We start from the raw sequence: 21,147 nt of genomic DNA, 5'->3' as shown, positions 1-21,147 counted from the left end.
AAAGCCAGTGGACAATCGTGTGCGCCGCAGTTCCATCGAACTTGGGCGGATCCATCTGAATGGGCCTCGGCTGATGTGGCCGAGCAGAGAGCATCTCAACAGTCCTGTTGAGAGCCTCGCTCCAAGCCTGCTCATGCCTCAGCTCATTTTGAGTCTGAGTGACGGACTCCGCCGTAGCATGCCCTTGTGCCTCGGACGCGGCCCTCCGCTGTCCGAGCACGAATGCCTCAAACTGCTCTAACTGAGCAACATATTGCTCAGGAAGACTACCCAGCAGCCTAGCCAGGGCTTGTTCACCAAGTTCCTGCGCCATAAGCCCTGCCACCTCCCGATGATGTCCGGAGAGGTGGGGATAATGAGCCCAATCAGTATTGAGGCTCATCCTCACGTACACACGCAGAGATGCGGGTCGTGGGAAGGATTTCAAATGCTACCAAGTGTAGGCGGGCACGTCGTATAGCGGCCACGCTCTACTAAGGCACACACCCTAGCACAGCGTGGAAGCGGTTAAACCTGCTTCGGGCGCGTAAGCGACCTTAAGCGACCTCACCCAACGCACTAAGTACTCTGGTTAAGTGTCGTCACGGGAGCGGTAATCCGAATCCTCGTGCGCACTTACTAATTATAAAGTAGTTTTCAGACTGATTTATATTTAATTGTATTAAATATAAAAACCTAAATTTACCAATTAAAATGTCAACTCTACAGATAACACTTAATATGTATTGCGAGCGTATCGTTCTAGATACCTCGCGTAACGGATGACGCTGGGCGTCATCCCTCCTAATGTGAATGCACCCATATGCATCACATATACAAGGGTTGGTCACAAATGTGCGCCACATCCGAGTGCTGGGTCTAATTACTATTATTTAGTGATTGACCATCCCGTTTAGTCCACCAAGTGTACCTAACGGGGACTGTGTAACATCAGGCTAACTTTAGCCCGTAACAGGGACTGGGTAACATTAGGGCCACTTTATTCCGTTACAGCGACTACACGTGCGTTCTTGGAGAATGAGCTCGCATTTCATTAACTCTTTACTGGCTTTGCGAGAATTTTAAATGACTCATACAAGTCCGATTGGTGGCTGCAGGGAATTTGTTTCGAGCATTGACAGCAGATTCTTCAGTGTAATTTGAGTCCATTATATCCTTAAAAGCTGCTTAATTGCGCGAATCGTTCAATTGCTGGGTAGTAGGAAGGAATAGCAAGGAAATGAGTAGGGATCACAAGAAACAATTTAGCCAACCAAATGTACTTAATGGGGACTGTGAAACATTAGGGCAACTCTAGCCCGTTACACCTTTTATGTTTTGGCTAAGTAAGTAATTAAGGACTGTCGATCTCCGATATTTTTATGTCCGCAGAAAAATGGCGGGAAAAAAAGACCCGCGTAAAAGATGTAGCGAAAATCGCAGCATCTGACTTATTGCTACGATGGGTGGCGAAGAATTGGCGCTGGAGACGCAACTATTACTGCAAAAAGCCGCACAGATTACACAGCGTGCAGGTATTGAAAGTGTCTTGGAGAGCGCGAGTGTGTTACCGCATGAATCCGAGCTTGAGGCCGCAACGAACGCATTGTTGGCCAAATTACGCAAGAAGAAGGACCTTTGCAGCGCGCAGCACCAGCAGTCTAATCAGCAGCGCCTTAAAAATCCAAATTGCTTATCACTGATCAATAAAAGCGGCTTGCTTTCGCCTCAGCAGGTATTAAAGCTGCCAGTCGCGATACCAGCAATTGGAGCGTCACGCAAGAAGCGAGACCTGCTGGTAAAACTCCGGACACAAGCGATTCAGCAAAAGGCAGATAGCCTTGCCAAGGCCTTTGGATATGCCAATCATGAAGAGCACATACGGGCAATAGACGACGACGAGGCCGAGAGTCTCCGTGCGAGTGAACACCCCAAACAGCACAAGCAGCAAGAATCGCAGGAGCAGCAAGAATCGCAGGAGCAGCACGAACAAGAATCGCAGGAGCAGCACGAACAGCACGAGCAGGAGCAGCACGAACAGCACGAGCAGCCAAACACCTCGAGCATATTAGCGATGTCAGTAGCCGAAAACGACGAGCATAGTAGTGATGTCGAGATGAATCCAAATGATTCTGAAGCGCTTCAAACGAACTCAACGCCGCTCGAAGGTATCCCAATGGAACAAAACGACCACGTCAACCAAAAATCCGTACAACGTCGTCATCGAATGGAGCCACTCAAGACCGAGACGGAAGACGATGGGAACGAAGCCGATAGTGAAGAAGATGTCGACGACAAGACGGAAACCCTCCATTCAACAAAAGAGCGGCATACCATGTCGATTCACAAGAAGGACAAAGCAGCCGCATATCGTTCACTCTTACGTCTTGAAGCATTGCAACATCGCACTCGTAATATCACTTTTGTCGAATCGGAAGCCGAAGAAGACGACGACGACGATGTGTTAAAAATCCGTGGTCTTGGCGACTTTGGTTTTGGCGTGCCTCAAGCGAAAACCCAAGCAATGAAAGACGCAGAAGAAGAACGTCGTGCCTTGACGCTTCAAGAAGGCGATTTGGATCATATTGTTGATGACTTATCCGATGAAGAGCGTGCCGAAGCGCTAGATTTAGACACGATTGTTCGTCAAGAACAAGAGACGGAAGATCGACACCAAGTGAAAGAAGTAATGCGTAATGTAAAAGAAGGATTTGGTCGCAATCGCCGTGCGTTTTCAAGTGTACGATTGCATTCCGAAGCACGAGGTCGTTTTAATCTTGACGATCTCGTGGCTGCGGATGGGAGTAAGTTGGAAGCCGCTCGATTGGGGTTATTGGCATCCGATGAAGAGTTCAGTGACGAAGAATTGCATGGTGAACACCATGAGAAAGAAATGGATGAAGACGAAGAAGCGGAAATGGAACGGATTTTAAGGGAACGGTTTCGAAATCAACCACAGATTTACGTCACGTCTTCCGAGTCTGAAAGTGATAATGAAGACATTGAGACAAAGGATTCGAATCGACTTGAAATTGAATCGGATGAAGCACGTGAACGTCAGCAGATAAAACTCTTTTCGGATCGAGCACGAATGAATCGTCGAATGCAACGAATGAAAGATTTAGAACGTCATGAAGCAATTGAAACGGGAGAGTTGGATTTAAAAAAACGAGGAAATTTGGTTGAATTGGACGAAGAAGATTCGCACGAGCTTTTGCAATTACGGAATCGAACAGATAATGATGCGGAAAAACACAAGACGATAGTTGGTTGTTCCATACGCGGTCGATTTGATTCGTATAGAGCCATGGCGTCGAAATCCCAAGCATCATCATCGTTTCGTCGGGTTCTTGGCCATTGTAAACTCTTTGGAGCTGATTCCGTACGTTAATTTGTTTCACTTGGCTTGATATTGTCACTTATTATAATTGTGGTATGGTAGAATGGTGGTGCTGGATCGTTAAAAAGTTTTGTCTTTACTTCGTTTGGTTCGGAAAAACCTTTGGAGGAGGACGAGAGTGTTAAGGAACAAGTTTGTTCTGGGAAGAGTCAAAGTCGCGGTGGACTTAAACGTCGCAGTGGGTTGAGTGGTCCTAGCCCAAACGTTTTGAAGAAACAAAAGAAAAGCTCTCTTTTCTCCGTGCTATCGTCGTATCAATGTGTTTCGAGCACAACTAGCCAAGAGACTGGAGTGTAGCCATGTTTGTTTCTTAAGTTACGACGATGTCAGATTTATGCAAACGCAGAGTGTGCTAGATATCCTTTGAAATCTAATCTCTTCATGTTCGATTAAGAAATCCATGTCAGCAGGTACTATAAATCAAAGGTATCGTAGTATGCGAAAGCCGATAAATCAAGGAAAACAGGTACTGGAGTCGAAGCAATCGATTATAGAGGGGGTTTCCACCCCTCCATTTGCACCGCATGTCAATTCAGCGGACCAATCATACCTCGGCAAAAGTACTCAGCACATGGATTTCCGCAATCAGATGGCAAACGGAGTTAGTGTAGCAGCTGCACTGTCGCGACACTTGTAGCGCCTTTGTAATCACCGTTATGGCTTCCGTCTCGCCACTCGATGGCAATCAAAGCACCAACAGCAGTGAGCACGAGAGCCACATTGACACGCGTTTCCCTTCGTCCGCATCATTCGACGACTCGGTCTCGACAGCCATTAACGCTCCGTACCGCGTTGGCAACGTGGACGCAGATACTTGCTCGTACCACGCTTTGCTGCCAGGAGCGTCTTGTCGCAAGCCGCGCATGTGCTACGAGTGTCTTAACTCGGACGTCGCGGGTTTAGCCACTGGCTGTCTACTCGCCCCTTCGGGCTTTTGTGAGGACATGTCGAGTTTTGCCTTAAGTCTCGATTTTCGACGGAATACTACAAACGACGAATTGCGTGAATATAATTATTTTCCGTCGACAAATACAACCTACTGTGAGCCAATAGACGAAGCTTGCCTCCTTTGCCGGCAACTTGCAAAAACAGATGCAACTCGGCAACAAGACACAATAAATGCAACCAATGAACTCGAGCGCCGCTTTTGCGTGGGGCAAAATAATTGCGTTTGCTTAATGGTGTGCGAATCCGCGCATTGGGAGGCCAATATGCCACTAGAATGTAACTCAAGTGACAACTTATCCAAGGACCTCAAAGCGTCGAAATCTCTTGGAACGACCCATAGCACTTTGTTGATCATCTTTTTAGTCTTGCAAGTGGCATTCCTCGCTGGATTTATTTATAAGAAGCGCGGTCTCTGTCGACGAACTACCCCAAGCACGCGGCCAGAGGGACCATACAATAACGTTGACGCAATCTTATCGCCGTCTAACCGCTTGCGTCTCTCCGGATGGAAAAAAATGCAAAACACACTGATTGAGCGTGAAAAAATGCAACAAAGTGAGCAATTGCCGCAGCAGATTGCGTCCCAATCGGTCGATAATGCATCTATCGAGGCGCGAGAATGCAGCAGCTCGGCACACTCTCGATCTCCTCAGGATTCGGCGCAAACGAGTGAGATTGCTCGCGCTGGAGACGACGAGTTACGGACAGGAGATGACGGCTATCGGGAGCGACACCAGAAACCGATAGTGCCTCCATTTGAAAGCTCTGACATTGACGGCAGTGCTGTGGAAGGAATTTGTGACGAGCGAATTATTATTGGCAGTACATTGCGGGTCGATCGGGCGGCATCATCCGTTGCGATGCTTGAAGCTCACCGAAATGCTGGATAAAGCCTTTTTTTTAAAAAAAATCAATTTTGGAGTTATTGCAATATCTGACAAATTTATATCACAGTTGTAACTACGTTGAAGTGGCATTACTGGGGGTATCGTTATATGAAATTAACACTAAAAGGTTGTTAATTAATGTATTATCTAAAAGGTAGATAATATTTGGAGAGTATTACTTTATATAGGAATGTTCAAAAATCTTATCCATAAAAAACCATTATATCTATTTATCCCGCAGACTAATCAGCTGTAAACGTAAACACAGAGAGACAGATAAGATTTCAATTGCATGTTTATTATTAGTTCATAATTAGGTTAGCATTAACAGATAGAAAGAAGAGAAACTTAAATATATTAAAACAGTTTTCATTTAACCCTCTTTAAAGTAGTTGTGTTTAAGAGAAGTCTTCCTCTGCACGTACTAGTGTACGTGAAGTGACGTAAGGCACCACTCGCAACTGAAGCAGTGCGAAGCGGACTTGTACTGAAGCAGTACAAGTCGTAGTGCCCCCTTACACCTGGTAGCACTTTGTAGTCCGTCCAATGACCACATTTCCTTCATCTAACATGGACACGTTAGATGATAGTGGGAATACGCATCACATTTCGCGTGAAAGCTACTCCTTTCTAAGTGACATAGAAAGGAGTGCGGTCGAAAAGAATGAGTTCGACCGTAGGGAACGATGCCATCTTGGCCATGCTGTCTGGTCAGGACAGAGAAACCCTCCATTCAGCCATCGCCAAGTTCATACAACATGAACTTGACTAGGTGAAGGAGAAGGTAGCCTTGCTGAATCTGCAAGGCTCTCAACAGGCAGAACAGTTGAGGTTACAACAGGTACAGACCCCTGTACCTGGGATGACGCATACGCGTCGTCCGGAAACTCTAAAGATTGATATCTCTAAGTATAGGGGAGTCGAAGAAGACTCCCTCTAGAGGTGGTTTGTCGAGTTGGACGATGCCATAAGGGCACGTCACACCGTCGACGAGCAAATGCAAGTCGCATTCGCTCAATCATATTTGGCGGGTCGTGCCAAAACTTGGGCATTGGGCCTTAAGCTGCGCGACCCATATGTCTTTGGATCGCTACAGGCTTTTAAAACCCGACTCAAACAAACGTTTGAACTGCCTAGTGCTGAGTTCAGAGCTCGTTCAGAGCTTCTGAAACTCAAGCAAGGCAAGCGTGATGTTCACGCATATGCCCAGCACATACGACTCTTAGCGAGTTGTATTACAAATAACCCAGTCCATGAACACACGTTGATACGGTGTTCATGCAAGGTCTTACGGATGGTCCCGTAAAGACCCACCTGTTCCACTTGAAACTGGATACGCTTGAAGAAGCAATATCCGTTGCGGAACAGGAGGACTTTAGCTTGAGACAGGCTCAAGCAAGTTCCTCATCGTATCGTCCTCCAAAACGACACGAACTAGGAGGTCCAGAACCCATGGACCTCTCTCACGTCGAAAGCGAGAGACCTCGCTTGTCGAGCAATAACCGAGTGCAGAAAGGCCAACGCTGCCAAAAATTAGGACACTACGCTCATGAGTGTAGTGCCCCACGCCGAGTACCGAAAAGTTCTAAACGCAATTTTGGGCCGAATGCTAAAAAGGGCAACGGTCGCGGGTCCGACGTTGTTGCGAAATCGCAACAGCGAAGCGGACCACCAAAAAACGGTCGGGGTCAGTAGGTGCGCAACACCCTACTGATCCAGCAACCTCAAGAGAATTTGCAAATCTCTTGACTAAAGTTGCTCCAGACACACTATCATTATGTGTCTCTGCACCTGGTGACGAGGTATCCCTCATCACCTTGAAGTTGAAAGTGACAAATGATTTGTCACTCAGAGCCCTAGTGGACTGCGGAGCGTCGAATAACTTTATTCGTCGCCAGTCACTAGAGGGTCGTAGGCTCAAATATGTTGAGCGCGACATCCCTCCAACGAGGATGACGGTGCGTCTAGCGACAGGCGCATCGATAACAGTAATGAAACGCGTAGTGAAATTTCACTACACGTTAAGAGATTTACAGTATGATGATGATTTCATCGTACTGGATTTGGATGACAAATTTGATGTCATCCTAGGTTTACCTTGGCTCAGAAAATACGAGCCAAGGATCAGCTGGCAGCATCGATCCGTAAAGATGCCTGCCACTTGTTCATCAGATGGCCATCTGATGAACGTCTTGGAGCGTCCACAAGCGTGTGGATGTACTACGAGTGAGTGCGATGGCCTCACTTGTGGTACGGTCGTTAGCATGACTGCGCAAGACCTCAGTTTGAATACCCAACACATCGTGCAGCTATATCTCGAGAATGCTGTGCACAAGCACAGCAGCGTCAAAGGTCAACCATTGTGACGTGAACATATTTACCGACAGCTGTGCACAAGCTCAGGCAGCGTCGGAGTTCGACCAGTCGAATAAGTTGAGTGGTACGAAACAAGGATGCTTGCTTAAAAAGCAACATCCAATAAAATTAAAAACGCCAGTCTATAAGAGACAGTGCGAAAGTCCTAGATCGACTGGAGACTTTCTCGTAGAGGATATCGCTGTGGTAGCGCAACCACACCTAGAGGCAGTTGGGGAGGATATTTACTAAATATTTTCTGTGGGAATAAGTCCCCGGAAACCTGTGGTCAAAGGTTCCCAGGTATCTTTTGAAATAAGTATTAAAGAAGAAATTAGGACAATTAATGTCTTAGTGAACAATGGATCAAGTGTAGGCGCTTATACACTTGATCTATTAGCAGCTCCGAAGTTAACTTAGTAGATAACTCAATTGAAAACGCTGGAGCCGAAACGCTTCTTGCGTGATCTGCGTAGTGGCAAAGTCAAGCAGACCTGCGTACTTGTCACAGATGACAATTCCGTCGCCGATATTCGGTCGGCAATAGTATTTCCTGAGAAACCAACAGGTTCTCAGTAGCTCATCGATGTACGACAGTGTTCTCGATGAGTAGACTCGGATTGAACGTTTTGCGTCCCAATCCTGGGAGTCTTTGAAGAGAAACCCTTATATAACGATTTAAAGGAATTTAAGAGTCTTCCCTGAATCAGTACCGTGCGAGTTGCCTAAGGATAAAGGCACTCGACACGAAATCGACCTAATCCCAGGTTTGAATTACTGTGTCATGAAGCCTCGTGAACAAGCAATAGCGATCGACAAACTCTTAGCCGAACGCTTAGCGGCGGGCCATGAGAGATAATCAACTCCCCACATAGGTCTCCGACCTTCTGTGTGCGTAAAGCAACAGGAGGATGGCGGATAGGGCATGCATTCAATAAACTGAGCGCTGCGACAGTACCGGCTCAAACGCCGATACCGCGAAAAGACGTAATCACCGATGGTATTTGAAGAGTACAATCTTTTCGTCAATGGATCTGACGGATTGCTTTTATCAGATCCTTATGCGTGAACAAGATATCCCGTTCACAGCAGTAAGCACCCCAAGCGGTTTGATATGGGAGTGGCTAGTCATGCCACAGGGATTTAGTAATGCTCCTGCGACATTTAAGAGATGTGTAACAAATCTGTTAAGATCGATCCGGAATTATACACTGAGCTATTTTGATGACGTCTTCTCTTATAGCAGAGCCATGAATGGAATGACGGACGTTAAAGTACTTGGTACCCACGTCCGAAAGGTTCTTACACTTATGCGTAAGCACAAGTTGTAGGCAAGACTCAAGAAGTGTTAATTCGCTGCAAGCGAAATACCACTTCTTGGGTGCATCGTGGGTAAACACGGTGTACGCTTGGATATGGAAATGATCAAGGCGAGCACCGATTGGCCCGTTCCAGTCGATGGGACTTAGAGAGTTCCTCGGTGTAGCGGCGTATCTGCACAAGTACTCCCGCAGTTATGCCTAAATGACGGAACATCTTTCTTCTTTGTTGAAGACAAATGTAATGTGGTCATGGAACGTTGATTGTCAGCGTTCCTACGAGGGTATCAAGAAAAGCTTGATACAATTGCCAATCCTAGCGATTGCTGACCAAGACCGACCTTTTCATGTGGTCTGTGACGTCAGCGGTTTTGCAATCGGCTGTGCGTTAATGCAATATGACACATACGGCGCAGAGCGCATTATCTGTTATCAATCGCGTCAGCCGAACGCTACTGACTCAGTGCATGACAAGGAACTCCTTGCCATGAAATATGTTAGTCTATCTCGTGGGAGATAGACGGTTCATTGTATACACGGACCATGCGTCTTTACGCACGGCCGTAAACAGTCCACACCTCTCGCAACGAATGGCGAGATGGTTGGCTTTCTTCGTGGAGTATACATTCTCCGTGGAGTATAAATCAGGACGACTTTATGTCGTCGCAGATGCCCTTTTGCGCCTGCATAATTTTGAGCCGGCTGCGCAAATCAACAGTGAGCATAAGACCACTGTTGCAACACAAAGTGTTCTATGCCCTGAGGGACATCACATAGGTGCATTTACATGAGGAGGGATGACGGCTAGCGTCATCCGTTACGCGGGGTATCTAGAAAGATAGGCTCGCCATACATAATAGTGTTATCTACAGAAATGACATTTTATGATTGATTAAAATAGGCATTTATATTTAATTCGATTAAATGTAATTCAGTCTGAAAACTACTTCATTGAATGTAATTCAGTCTGAAAACTACTTCCTACTTGGTAAGTGCGCACGAGGGGTCGGGTTACCGCTCCCGGGACGTCACTTAAAATAAGGCACTTCGTTCATGGGTTAGGTTGCTTAGGCGCCCACCAACATCCTCACTACATGAAGAATATTCATATGATTACACATCTCTGAATAATCGCTGCCAAGTTTATGATCCTTATGAAGGATTAAATCGACTACACGTAAGAGAAGACGGTAAATCACTTCCTTGCTGGGCTGAGGTGTGTGCTTAAGTAAAGCGTGGCTGCATCAAGCCGTGCCCGCCTACACTTGGTAGTAGTTGAAATTGGTCCCACGACCGCATCTCTGCGTGTACATGAGGATGAGCCTCAATATCGATTGAGATCGTTTTCCCCACCTCTCCGAACATCATCGGGAAGTGGCAGAGCTTATGGCGCAGGGACTTGGTTAACAAGCCCTGACAAGGCTCATGGGCAGTTCTCCTGAGCAACATGTTGCTCAGATGGAGCAGTTTGAGGCATTCGTGCTCGGACAGCGGAGAGCCGCGTACGAGGCACAGAGCCATGCTGCGGCGGAGTCCGTCACACAGACTCAGGATGAGCTGAGACGCGAGCTTAGGCTTGAGTAGGCTCGAAGCAAGGCTCTCAACAAGACTGTTGAAATGCTCTCTGCCCGGCCGCATCAGCTGAGGCCCATTCGGAGGGCCCGCCCAATTTCGATGGAACCGCAGCGCACACGATTGCTCACTGGCTTTCAGCCGTGGAGCAATGCGGTGTAGCCTAGTTCATCGAGGACAACAGCCGGATGGTGTCGTACGCCATGTCGCACCTGCGCGGTAAGGCCTCAGAATGGGCTTACTCGGCGCTTATGGCGAACGTTCCCAAAATTGGCGACTTTTAGAGAAAAGATTCGCGCCATTAACCAGCCGCCGAAAAACGAGTCGTTGCTTCAGACGCGCTTCTTTGGAGCGTGACAGGCGAAGGGATCTCTGCTAGAGTTTGAGCAGAAGATGCGCTTGTGTCTGCATCTATTACCGTAGGTCCGATTCCGAAGCACATTAAGGTGTCTACGTGAATGAACGGACTACGGCATGGCCCATCCCGACAGGCCCTTTTTAGAAAGGTGTCATCGACGGTGGAAGATACAATCCAAATTGTTTTAGTTGAGGAGCAATCCTAGAACATTGTCTTGGCAACAGCTTGGTCTAAGCCGTCGGCCGAGACGTCGGATGCCACTTTCATGGAGTTGTGCAACGCAGATGTTGTCTATTTCAAATGCGTCAAGCGCGGCAATGTGATGGCTCGCTTCTATGCCAGGGTCCCTGCTGGGGGAACGATCCCCAACAAGAGGGCTCCCTTCCCAAAGGGCAGTGGCAAGAACCAACGTGCGAAACGCATGAATTCTGCATCGACCAATGAGGGGACGGAAAATGCAGGAGCGCAGTAGGGGTGGGATGCCCTATAGCGCCAAAGGACGAGGCTATGACCAGGTGACGACCCACCGAGTGAATTCGAGTGCATCACAAATTTTGTTAAACTCGCGGCTCTAAACTAGAGATTTGCGACCGTTCGGCTAACGAACGGCGCGCTCGTTAAGTTTGAGGGAGTTCAAGTTGAACTCGCCTTCAGCTTTAATGACTTCTCTTGTAAAGAGAAGCTCACAGTGCTAGGTATGGAGAGTTCTTACGACCTCATCCTAGGCATGCCATGAGTTGTGTTTTGCCAACCTTGGAAAGACTGGCGAACACGCACAATTGCGAACTCTACGCAGGTTACCGGAAAGGATGCGCTCCTGCGAGAGGCGTTTGCAATTGATGTCGTGTCGAGCGCAGTTGAGGGTGCGTTGACGGGATGTCAAACGTCACCAATTCTACCCAGCTCGTGGAGACTGAGGTAGAAAAAGGACAATGACAAGTAGTGTCCCATAGTCCTGCACAGAGCCGAGAGTCTGTGGCAGTAGACAGCGAGCTGACAGGAAATCAAGCGTCGCATGAACCGGCACAGAACCTAGAGCCTGTTGCGATTTTTTGAAGGGGTGCGTTAGCTAGGAGAGCAACGGCATCCGCTTCCCAGTCAAAGGTTGTGGGGACTCGATGAACTAGTACCCGACAAATTAGGACGATCAAAGGCACGTCTTAACGAGTGACCTTTGTTTCAGATCCTATTGAAGAGGACGGGCCTTCGAACGAGGTGTTCGAGGCCGTCAAAGACAAAAATGCGGAGGCATCCTCAGTTGATGTGCTCCGACAGTCTTTAAAATTGCCGAGAAGATAGTAAATCTCCCGGAGATGTCGTGGGATCTGTTCCTTGCCAAATTAAAGAAAGGAAAGATCCACAAAGTAGTCGCACCACTTCCAGAAGAGAACTTGGTGGACTGTTGCTCGTCGTCTACAATGGACGAGAGCGTCCTAGAAACGAACAAAAAGGAAATGTTTGCTGCCCAATGCTCGGATGCCTTGAGAGACAGCACGTTCTTTAAGGTTCTGTGGAAACATTGCGATGTGTTCCCAGAAGAAGTGCCGAGCCGCCTACCAGCAGATAGAAGCATCGGACACGAAATAGACCTCGAACCTGGCACCAAGTATTGTGTGAGCAGGCAATGGCCGTTGCCGAAAGAACAAGTTGATTATATTGATTAGTTCTTCGACAAACGAGCCAAGGCGGGGCATGTGCGTGAGAGCAAATCAACTCACTGCAGCCCGACCTTTTGTGCGCATAAAGCCACAGGTGGACGACGCGTGGTACATGCTTACAATAAGCTGAACACGGCGATTATACCGGCGCAAACGCCAATTCCGCGGAAAGATACTTGTTGAACTCCATGGGAAAGTCAACAATCTTTTCCGCGTTGGATTTGAAGGATGGCTACTATCAGGTACTCATGAAATAGTCCGATGTAGCCAAAACGGCAGTAAGCACCCCAAGCGGTATGCTTTGGGTGTGGCTTGTGATGCCCCAAGGTTTAAAAATGCACCAGCGACATTCAACTGAGTGGCTCACGTGATGCGTCAGCACCGTGCCTACGCGCCGCATTACTTTGACGAAGATTCGTGCATAGTAGGGCCGAGGACGGGCTGAGCGCAATAGAGTCGCACAAGCGTCATTCAGACGCTTTTTGCAAACTTTAAAGGACGCCCAATTGTACGCCAACTTGCAAAAGTGCGTCATAAGGGTCCCTGAGATACCTGTGCTGGGTTGCATCGTAGGTACCCATTGTGTACGAGCAGACCCAGGCAAGGTAAAACCAGTAAAGGAACGGGCAATCCCACAGCATGTGAAGGATTTGCGCCAATTCCTAGGGCTCGCTAAGTACTTGCATAAGCATAGCAAGAATTATGCTGAGCAAACTAAGCCATTATCTGGTCTCCTTAAAAAGAACACAGAATGGGTTTGGTTAAAAGAACAAGAAGATGCATTCACATCAGTGAAGAATAATCTCTTGTAGAGGCACCGGTCTGGCATTGCCAGGCGCGGATAAGCCCTTTAGCGTCGTCTGCGATGCAAGTAATTTTGCACTCGCCAGCGCGCTCATGCAGAAGGATGACGACGGCGTTGGCCGTGTCATCTCTTATCAGTCCCGGCTTTCAAAAGACGCGGAGCTGAATTACCCTGTGCATGACAAAGAGCTACTTTCACTAAGATATGCTCTTATCAAGTTTAAAGTGCACCTATTGAGCACCGAACCATTTGTGATTTATACAGACCACGCAACATTGTGGACCGCAAAAAACTTAGCGCACCTCTCGCCTAGAATGACAAGGTGGCTTACATTCTTCTCTGAATTTAATTTCAAATTAAATACAAGCCGCTTAAGATTAATGTCTTGTCTGACGCTTTATCGCGCAGACCAGACTTCGAGGTAGGGCACCAAAAAATATGTGTCTAGTGTTAAAGCACAATTTCAGCCGTCAACGTTGGCAGCCATGAAGGCATACCACGTGACGAGTTTGTTAGCCTCTGATATACAAGAGAGCTACAGTCAGGACGAACATTGTCGCCTGCTGTTGGATCACTTCGATGGACTAAAGGTTTCCTTTCCATTGCAACTGAAAGCTAAGCTTAATCGCTGTAGCTACAGCGATGGCCTGTTATGGCATCAGCTATCACCTTGTGATCCCTTGAGAATCGATGTGACACAGATCTCAAGCTGATGAACCTTCACGATCTCGATGATACGCCATCTAGTGGGCATCCGGGTCGTGAAAAGACATTCTTACGAGTGACTGAGGAATTTGATGGCCACATTTATATATACGGGTGGCCAACTGTGTTCGCTCTTGCGAACAGTGTCAGCGCATTAACCCCCTGCACCGTCCAGCAGTGCGTCACTGAAGCCGCTACCGATTTTAACGGATTGTTAGAAGTCAGTAAGTCTGGACTTCACGTTTGGAATGCCGCCCGACGACAAGGTCGGACGGGTTCGTCGTATGTGTAGACCGGCTGAGCAAAATGGTGCATCCAGCACCATTCAAAACACCGATCACACGCAAGGAAGCAGCTCTCTTGTTTCTGAATCATATATACCGACTACACGGGATGTCCAAGTCCATAATATCGGACCTGGATCCACGTTTTACGTCTGGTCTTGGCGACATGTGTTTGAGCCGCTAGGTAGCAAGCTCCACATATCGACCGCCGATCATCCCCAGACCGATGGCCAAACAGAACGTGCCAATCGGGTCGTGGCGGATGTATTACGCACTATAGCAACTCCCAAAGATTGGAGCAAGCAAATGCCCTTTGTGGAGTTCGCTGTAAATAACAGTGTCCACGCCAGTACGGGTGAGACACCTTTTTATGGTAACGAACTGCGCTATCCTCGGACGCTAGTCTCGTTTGTGCGCAGCTCGAGACTTAGCGGGGGAGGACCCCTCACTATGCTCAGTGCGAAAGAGGGACATAGTTTCGTCAATATGACGATGACCCGCAAGGGTATCATGTTAGACAGAAACTTGCCCTAGCTCCCCGCCGACTTGGCAGTGGTCAGTAAGGAGTCACGGCAAGGAATGCCTGTGCTCCCAAATAACAACGATGTTCCGTTACTGTCAACTACGTCCTATGACCGACCTTTCGGTGGCGTCGTAGGCAAGTTAGATGCAAAAAGCGTGAGCGAAGCTCAACGCTTTGTGGATGAGCGATTAGCGATTAGCCAGCACACGAAAAGTCCGCGACGCGATGCAGGCGCGGAGGACAAACAAAAAGAATACGCTGACCGAAATGGTCGCAAAAACAATGAATGCTTCAGTGTTGGAGACAAAGTACTATTAAATACTGCTACTCTACCTAAAATCGTAGTTTCTGTACTACCTGGAGGTACTACGAAACTATTGCCACGTAATATTGGGCCATTTACTGTGGTCGAGGAGATTGGAGAAGTGACGGACTCCGCCGCAGCATGGTTCTGTGCCCCGAACGCGGCTTCCGCTGTCCAAGCACGAATGCCTCAAACTGCTCCAACTGAGCAACATGTTGCTCAGGAGGACTACCCAGGAGCCTGGCCAGGGCTTGTTCACCAAGTCCCTGCGCCATTAGCCCTGCCACCTCCCGATGATGTTCGGAGAGGTGGGGAAAATGAGCCCAATCAATGTTGAGGCTCATCCTCACGTACACACGCAGAGATGCGGGTCGTGGGAAGGATTTCAAGTGCTACCAAGTGTAGGCGGGCACGTCGTAATGCGGCCACGCTCTACTTAGCACACACCCTAGCACAGCGAGGAAGCGGTTTGCACCTGCTTCTCTTGCGTGCAGTGAGGTAGTTGTGGTGGGCGCGCAAGCGACCTCACCCAACACACTAAGAACTCTGGTGAAGTGACGTCACGGGAGCGGTAATCCGTCTCCTCGTGCGCACTTACCAAGTAGGTAGTAAATTTCAGACTGATTTATATTTAATAGAATTAAATACAAATACCTATTTTTACCAATTAAAATGATATCTCTATAGATATCATTTAATATGTATTGCGAGCGTATCTTTATAGATACCTCGCGTAACTGATGACGCTAGCCGTCATCATGGATGACGCTGGGCGTCATCCCTCCTAATGTGAATGCACCCATGTGCATCACATCCACAAGGGTTGGTCACAAATGTGCACCACACCCGAGTGTTGGGTCTAATTACTATTATTTAGTAATTGACCATCCCCTTAAGTACCAAATGTACTTAATGGGGACTGTGTAACATTAGGGCAACTCTAGCCCGTTACATGCATGGTGCTAAAAATGGTGCTTTAAAGGCGCCAGGCGTGCTTTTAGTCAGACTGCATTAGATGAAATAGAGCAGACGCCCTTCCGAGGAAACGTGGAAGTCCTAGCCACAGACACTAATTTATACAAAACGATTTCTTTACAAGAGGCTTACTATAATCAGCCCCACCCATTATTTAAATATATATTCGAAAGTCGTGGCTTCTGATTCGTCAGTAAACATGTGATTGCGCACCAAATATAGTTTTTTTAGGCTAAAATATAAAGATCAAGTAAAATACCAAAATGCCAGAAATTGTCCATTTGGTCTGGAGCGACAGCAGTGCAAGAACATGAAGACTAACGATAAAGAAACACATAAAGCGTAATATTTGTAAGTCTCGCTGTGATTCATCCAAAAATTGTCGGATATGTAGTCTTCCACCTTCAAATTAGCGGTAACTTGAGATAAAGTTCCACTCACAATATCACATCCATTGTGCAAGTAATCATCGTTACTTGCGCAGTCTTTAAAGACAAGGGATGCAGCAAGAGCCGACGCGTATCTGTGTGTAGTAACGTGATATAGATGGAGCTATTAGGGAGGTTGAATCCGGCGAGTAGGAATAATATCATTTAAAGCAGCACACCGAAGATCGTGGCACGTGTTATGGTAGGCATGAGGCAAAAGAAGAGCTGACCGAAACACGCCTGCCATTGGACGAACAGCGAAAGATGAAATCATTAGGCGAAGAACGTGGCAGTTCTCGCCAAGCCTACCACTGGAAATTATGGCCGACAAAAAGCATCGTGACCAAAAAGGCGTACGGAATCTCCACCACTGTCGAGGCAACGAAAAATCACAAAGCGTTATAAGTTTGCGATGCACGCTCGCGATAAAAACAAATCAATCTTTTGGAGCAATTGGCATGACACTTATGAAACTAACAAATGAGGTTAGTGCTGGGTCGAATTACTTTAATTTAGTAATTGACCATCCCCTTAAGTACACTAAGTGTTTTTAACGGGGACTGTGAAACATTAGGGCAAATTTTGCGCGTTACAGATGGGCTGTCGATGTGTTTTCTTGTATACTCCCGCTATTGCTCCAAGCAGTTTGTCCCAGCATCCGTCTCTCCGCTCTAAGTATCCTTTGCGTTTATTTGTAGTGGCTTTACAATTGATTCATTTCATCTACACGAGTGTCCATCCTACTTTTGGGTTTCTCACTCTGTACATTTAAAAAAACACATTTTTCACAATTTGCAGTGTGTTAGCGTCATTTGTTACGCGAGGTATCTAGAAAAAAACGCTCGCAATACATATTGGTGTTATCTACAGAGATGAAATTTTTAATTGGTAAAAATAGATATTTTAATCTAATACGATTAAATATTATCAGTCTGGAATCTACTTCCTACTTGGTAAGTGCGCTCAAGGAGTAGATTTCGTCCACCAAAGTGATCCAACAGCAGGCGACAATAGTCGTCCTGACTGTAGCTCTCTTTGATCATGAAGACCAATGAGCTCGTCACGTGGTATGCCTTCATGGCTGCCAACGTTGACAGCTTTGGCAATAGACACACTTTCCTGGTGTCTAACCTCAAAGTCTGGTCTGCACGATAACGCGTCAGCCAAGACATTCGAATTACCCGGTTATACTCAACTAGAGAAGAATGTGAGCCATCTGCCATTTTAGGCGAGAGACGCGTTGAGTTTATTGTGGTCCGCATTCATGCGTAATCCGTATAAACTACAAATTGTTCGGTGCCCCATAGGTGCGCACGAAACTTGACAAGCGTATGAATTATTGCAAGTAGCTCTTTATTAAGCAAAGTGGAATTCTGTTCCGCGGCTTTAAAAGCCGGGTTTCGATAAGAGATGACACGGTCGACACCGTCGCCATCCTTCTGCATGAGCGCGCTGCCGACTGCAAAATTACTTGCATCGCAGACGACGCTAAAGGGCTTATCCGCGTCTATCAATACCAAGACCGGTACCTCTACAAGAGATTGCTTCACTGATGTGAACGCATCATCTTGTTCTTTAACCATCCCAATCTGCGTCCTTTTTTAGGAGATCAGATGATGGTTTAGTTTGCTCAGCATAATTCTTGCATTACTTATGCAAGTAATTAGCGAGCCCTAGGAATTGGCGCAACTCCTTCACATGCCGTGGGATTGACCATTCCTTTACTGATTTTCCCTTGTCTGGGTCTACTTGTACACCATGTGTACCAACGATGCAGCCCAGTACAAGTATCTCAGGGACCCCTATGACGCACTTTTGCAAGTTGACGTACAATTGGGCGTCCTTTAAAGTCTGCAACACAGCGTCTAAATGACGCTTGTGCGACTCTATTGCGCTCAACCCGTTCTCGGCCCTACTATTCACGAATACATCGTCAAAGTAATGAGGCGCGTAGGCACGGTGCTGACGCATCACGTGAGCCACCACTCGGTTGAATGTCGCTGGTGCGTTTTTCAAATTTTGGGGCATCACAAGCCACTCCCAAAGCATACCGCCTGGGGTGCTTACTGCCATTTTGGCTACATCGGACTCTCTCATGACTACCTGATAGTGGCCGTCCTTCAAATCTAACGCGAAAAAGAGAAAGTCGACATTCCGATGGAGTTCAGCAAGACATCTTCTGCGGAATTAGCGTTTGGGCCGGTACGGTCGCCGTGTTCAGCTCATAGTAAGCCTGAACCATGTGCCATCCACCTGTGGCTTTACGCACCCCAAGGTCGGGCTGCAGTGCGGCGATTTGCTCTCACGCACATGTCCCGCCTTGGCTCGCTTGTCGAAGTGTCATCGATACAATCGACTTGTTCTTTTGGCAGCGGCCATTGCCTGGTCACACAATACTTGGTGCCAGGTTCGAGGTCTATCTCGTGCTCGATGCCCCTATCTGCTGGTAGGCGGATCGGCACTTCTTCTGGGGACACATCGCGATGTTACCACAGAACCTCAAAGAACGGACTGTCTCTCAAGGCATCCCTGCCTTAAGCAGCGGACCTTTTCTTTTTGTCCGTTTCTAGGACGCTCTCGTCCATTGTGGATGACGAGCAACAGTCCACCAAGTTCTCTTCTGGAACTGGTGCGACTATTTCGTGGATCTTTCCTTCCTTTGATTCGGCAAGGAACAGATCCCACGACATCTACTGGAGATTTACTATCTCCTCGGCAAATTTAAAGACTTGCCGGAGCACCTCAACTGAGGATGCCTCCGCAATTTCGTCTTTGACGGCCTCGAACATCTCGTTCGAAGGCCCGTCCTCTTTAGTAGAGACTGATCCATAGATTGCTTGTTAAGACGTGCCTTTCATCGTCCTAATCGGTCTGGTACTCGTTCTTCGATTCACAACGACCTTTTTCTATTAAGCGGGTGCCGTTGCATTCCTGGCCAACGCATCCCTTTCAACTTCACGAGGCTCTAGGCACTGTGCCGGATTATGCGACGCATGACTTCCTTTCAGCTCGTCGTCTACTGCCATAGGCTCTTGGCTCTGTGCAGGACATTCAAACGCATGACTGCTTGACATCGTCCTATTCACTACCTCAGTCTCCACGAGCTGGGTAGGAATTGGTGACGTTTGACATCCCGTCAACGCACCCTCAATTGTGTTCGACACAACATCAGTTGCACACGCCTCTCGCAGGAGCACATCCTTTTCGGTGTCCTGCGTAGCGTTCGCAACTGTGCGTGTACGCCAGTCTATCCATGATTAGTGTTTTACCAACCATGGCATGCCTAGGATGAGGTCATACGGACTCTCCATACCTCGCACTGTGAACTTCGCTTTACAAGAAAAGTCACTAAAGCTGAAAGCTAGTTCTACCTAAACTCCCTCAGCCATAACGAGCGCGCCGTTCGCTAAACGAACGGTCGCCTCTTCTCGCTTGCCATCCTGGCAAAGCGACTCAAACATCGCCGGTCTCTTTTTTAGAGCCGCGAGTTTCACGAAATTTGTGATGCACCCAAATCCACTAGAAGGGTCATCACCTGGTCATAGCCTCTTACTTGAGCGCTATAGACCAGCAGGGTTGAGGTCCAAAATTTTGAGACCTCAAGGACTATGCTACCCATTTGTTCCACAACTCTGATTTAGGGGTAGCTTCAGAGTCCGCGTCAGCAGGGCATCCCGCCCCTACTGCGCTCCTGCATTTCGCAACCCCTCAGTGGTCGATGCAGAACTGATGCGTCTCGCACCCTGGTTGTTGCCATCGCCCTTTGGGTTAAGAGTCCTCTTGCTGGGCGTTTTTGCCCCAGCAGGGACCCTAACATAGCAGCGAGCCATCATATGGCCGCGCTTGCCGCATTTATTGCTGACAACGTCTGCATTGCCCAACTACATGGGATTGGCATTTGACCTCTCGGCCGACGGCTTCTACCAAGCTGTCGCCGAGGCACTGTTGTAGGATTGCACCACAACCAAGGCAATTTGGATTGCCTCTTCCATCGTCGATGGCACCTTTGTGAAAAAGGCCTGTTGCGATGGGCCATGCCTTAGTCCGGTCATAAACGAGAGCACCTTGGTACGCATCTCCTGCAGATACTCTTGCAGAGATCGCTTCGCCTGTCGCGCTCCAAAGAAGCGCACCTGAAGCAATACTTCGTTGTTCGGCGGCTGGTACATGGCGCGAATCTTTTTCTTAAAAAAGGCCCATGTAGGGAACGCCTTTCTGTCCGCCAAAAGCGCCGAGTAAGCCCACTCTGAGGCCTTACCGCGCAGATGCGACATGGCGTACGACACCATCCGGCTGTCGTCCTTGATGAGCTGGGCGACATCGTATTGCTCCACGGCTAAAAGCCAGTGGACAATCGTGTGCGCCGCAGTTCCATCGAACTTGGGCGGGTCCATCCGAATGGGCCTCGGCTGATGCGGCCGGGCAGAGAGCATCTCAACAGTCCTGTTGAGAGCCTCGCTCCGAGCCTGCTCATGCCTCAGCTCATCCTGAGTCTGAGTGACGGACTCCGCCGCAGCATGGCTCTGTGCCTCGGACGCGGCCCTCCGCTGTCCGAGGACGAATGCCTCAAACTGCTCCAACTGAGCAACATGTAGGAGGCAACATGCAGGAGGACTACCCAAGAGCCTGACCAGGGATTGTTCACCA

General features: G+C 48.0%; 2 protein-coding genes across 2 annotated transcripts; both read left to right on the top strand.

Moving 5' to 3' along the window:
• Positions 1-1,441: 1,441 nt before the first annotated feature.
• On the top strand, positions 1,442-3,774 carry CCR75_005036 (uncharacterized protein; the record flags this gene model as incomplete). Its single annotated transcript, XM_067963121.1, has 2 exons — positions 1,442-3,361; positions 3,422-3,774. The coding sequence occupies 2 exons, from the start codon at positions 1,442-1,444 to the stop codon at positions 3,674-3,676; spliced, it is 2,175 nt and encodes a 724-aa protein (XP_067818844.1). The 3' UTR covers positions 3,677-3,774.
• A 261-nt stretch (positions 3,775-4,035) lies between these two features.
• On the top strand, positions 4,036-5,217 carry CCR75_005037 (uncharacterized protein; the record flags this gene model as incomplete). Its single annotated transcript, XM_067963122.1, has 1 exon — positions 4,036-5,217. One exon carries the CDS (start codon positions 4,036-4,038, stop codon positions 5,215-5,217), a length of 1,182 nt encoding a protein of 393 aa, XP_067818843.1.
• Between the last annotated feature and the right edge of the window lie 15,930 nt (positions 5,218-21,147).

Source organism: Bremia lactucae, linkage group LG6 (genome assembly GCF_004359215.1).
Source record: "Bremia lactucae strain SF5 linkage group LG6, whole genome shotgun sequence".
Classification (NCBI taxonomy): domain Eukaryota; phylum Oomycota; class Peronosporomycetes; order Peronosporales; family Peronosporaceae; genus Bremia; species Bremia lactucae.
This window is presented reverse-complemented; position numbering and strand designations above follow the sequence as displayed.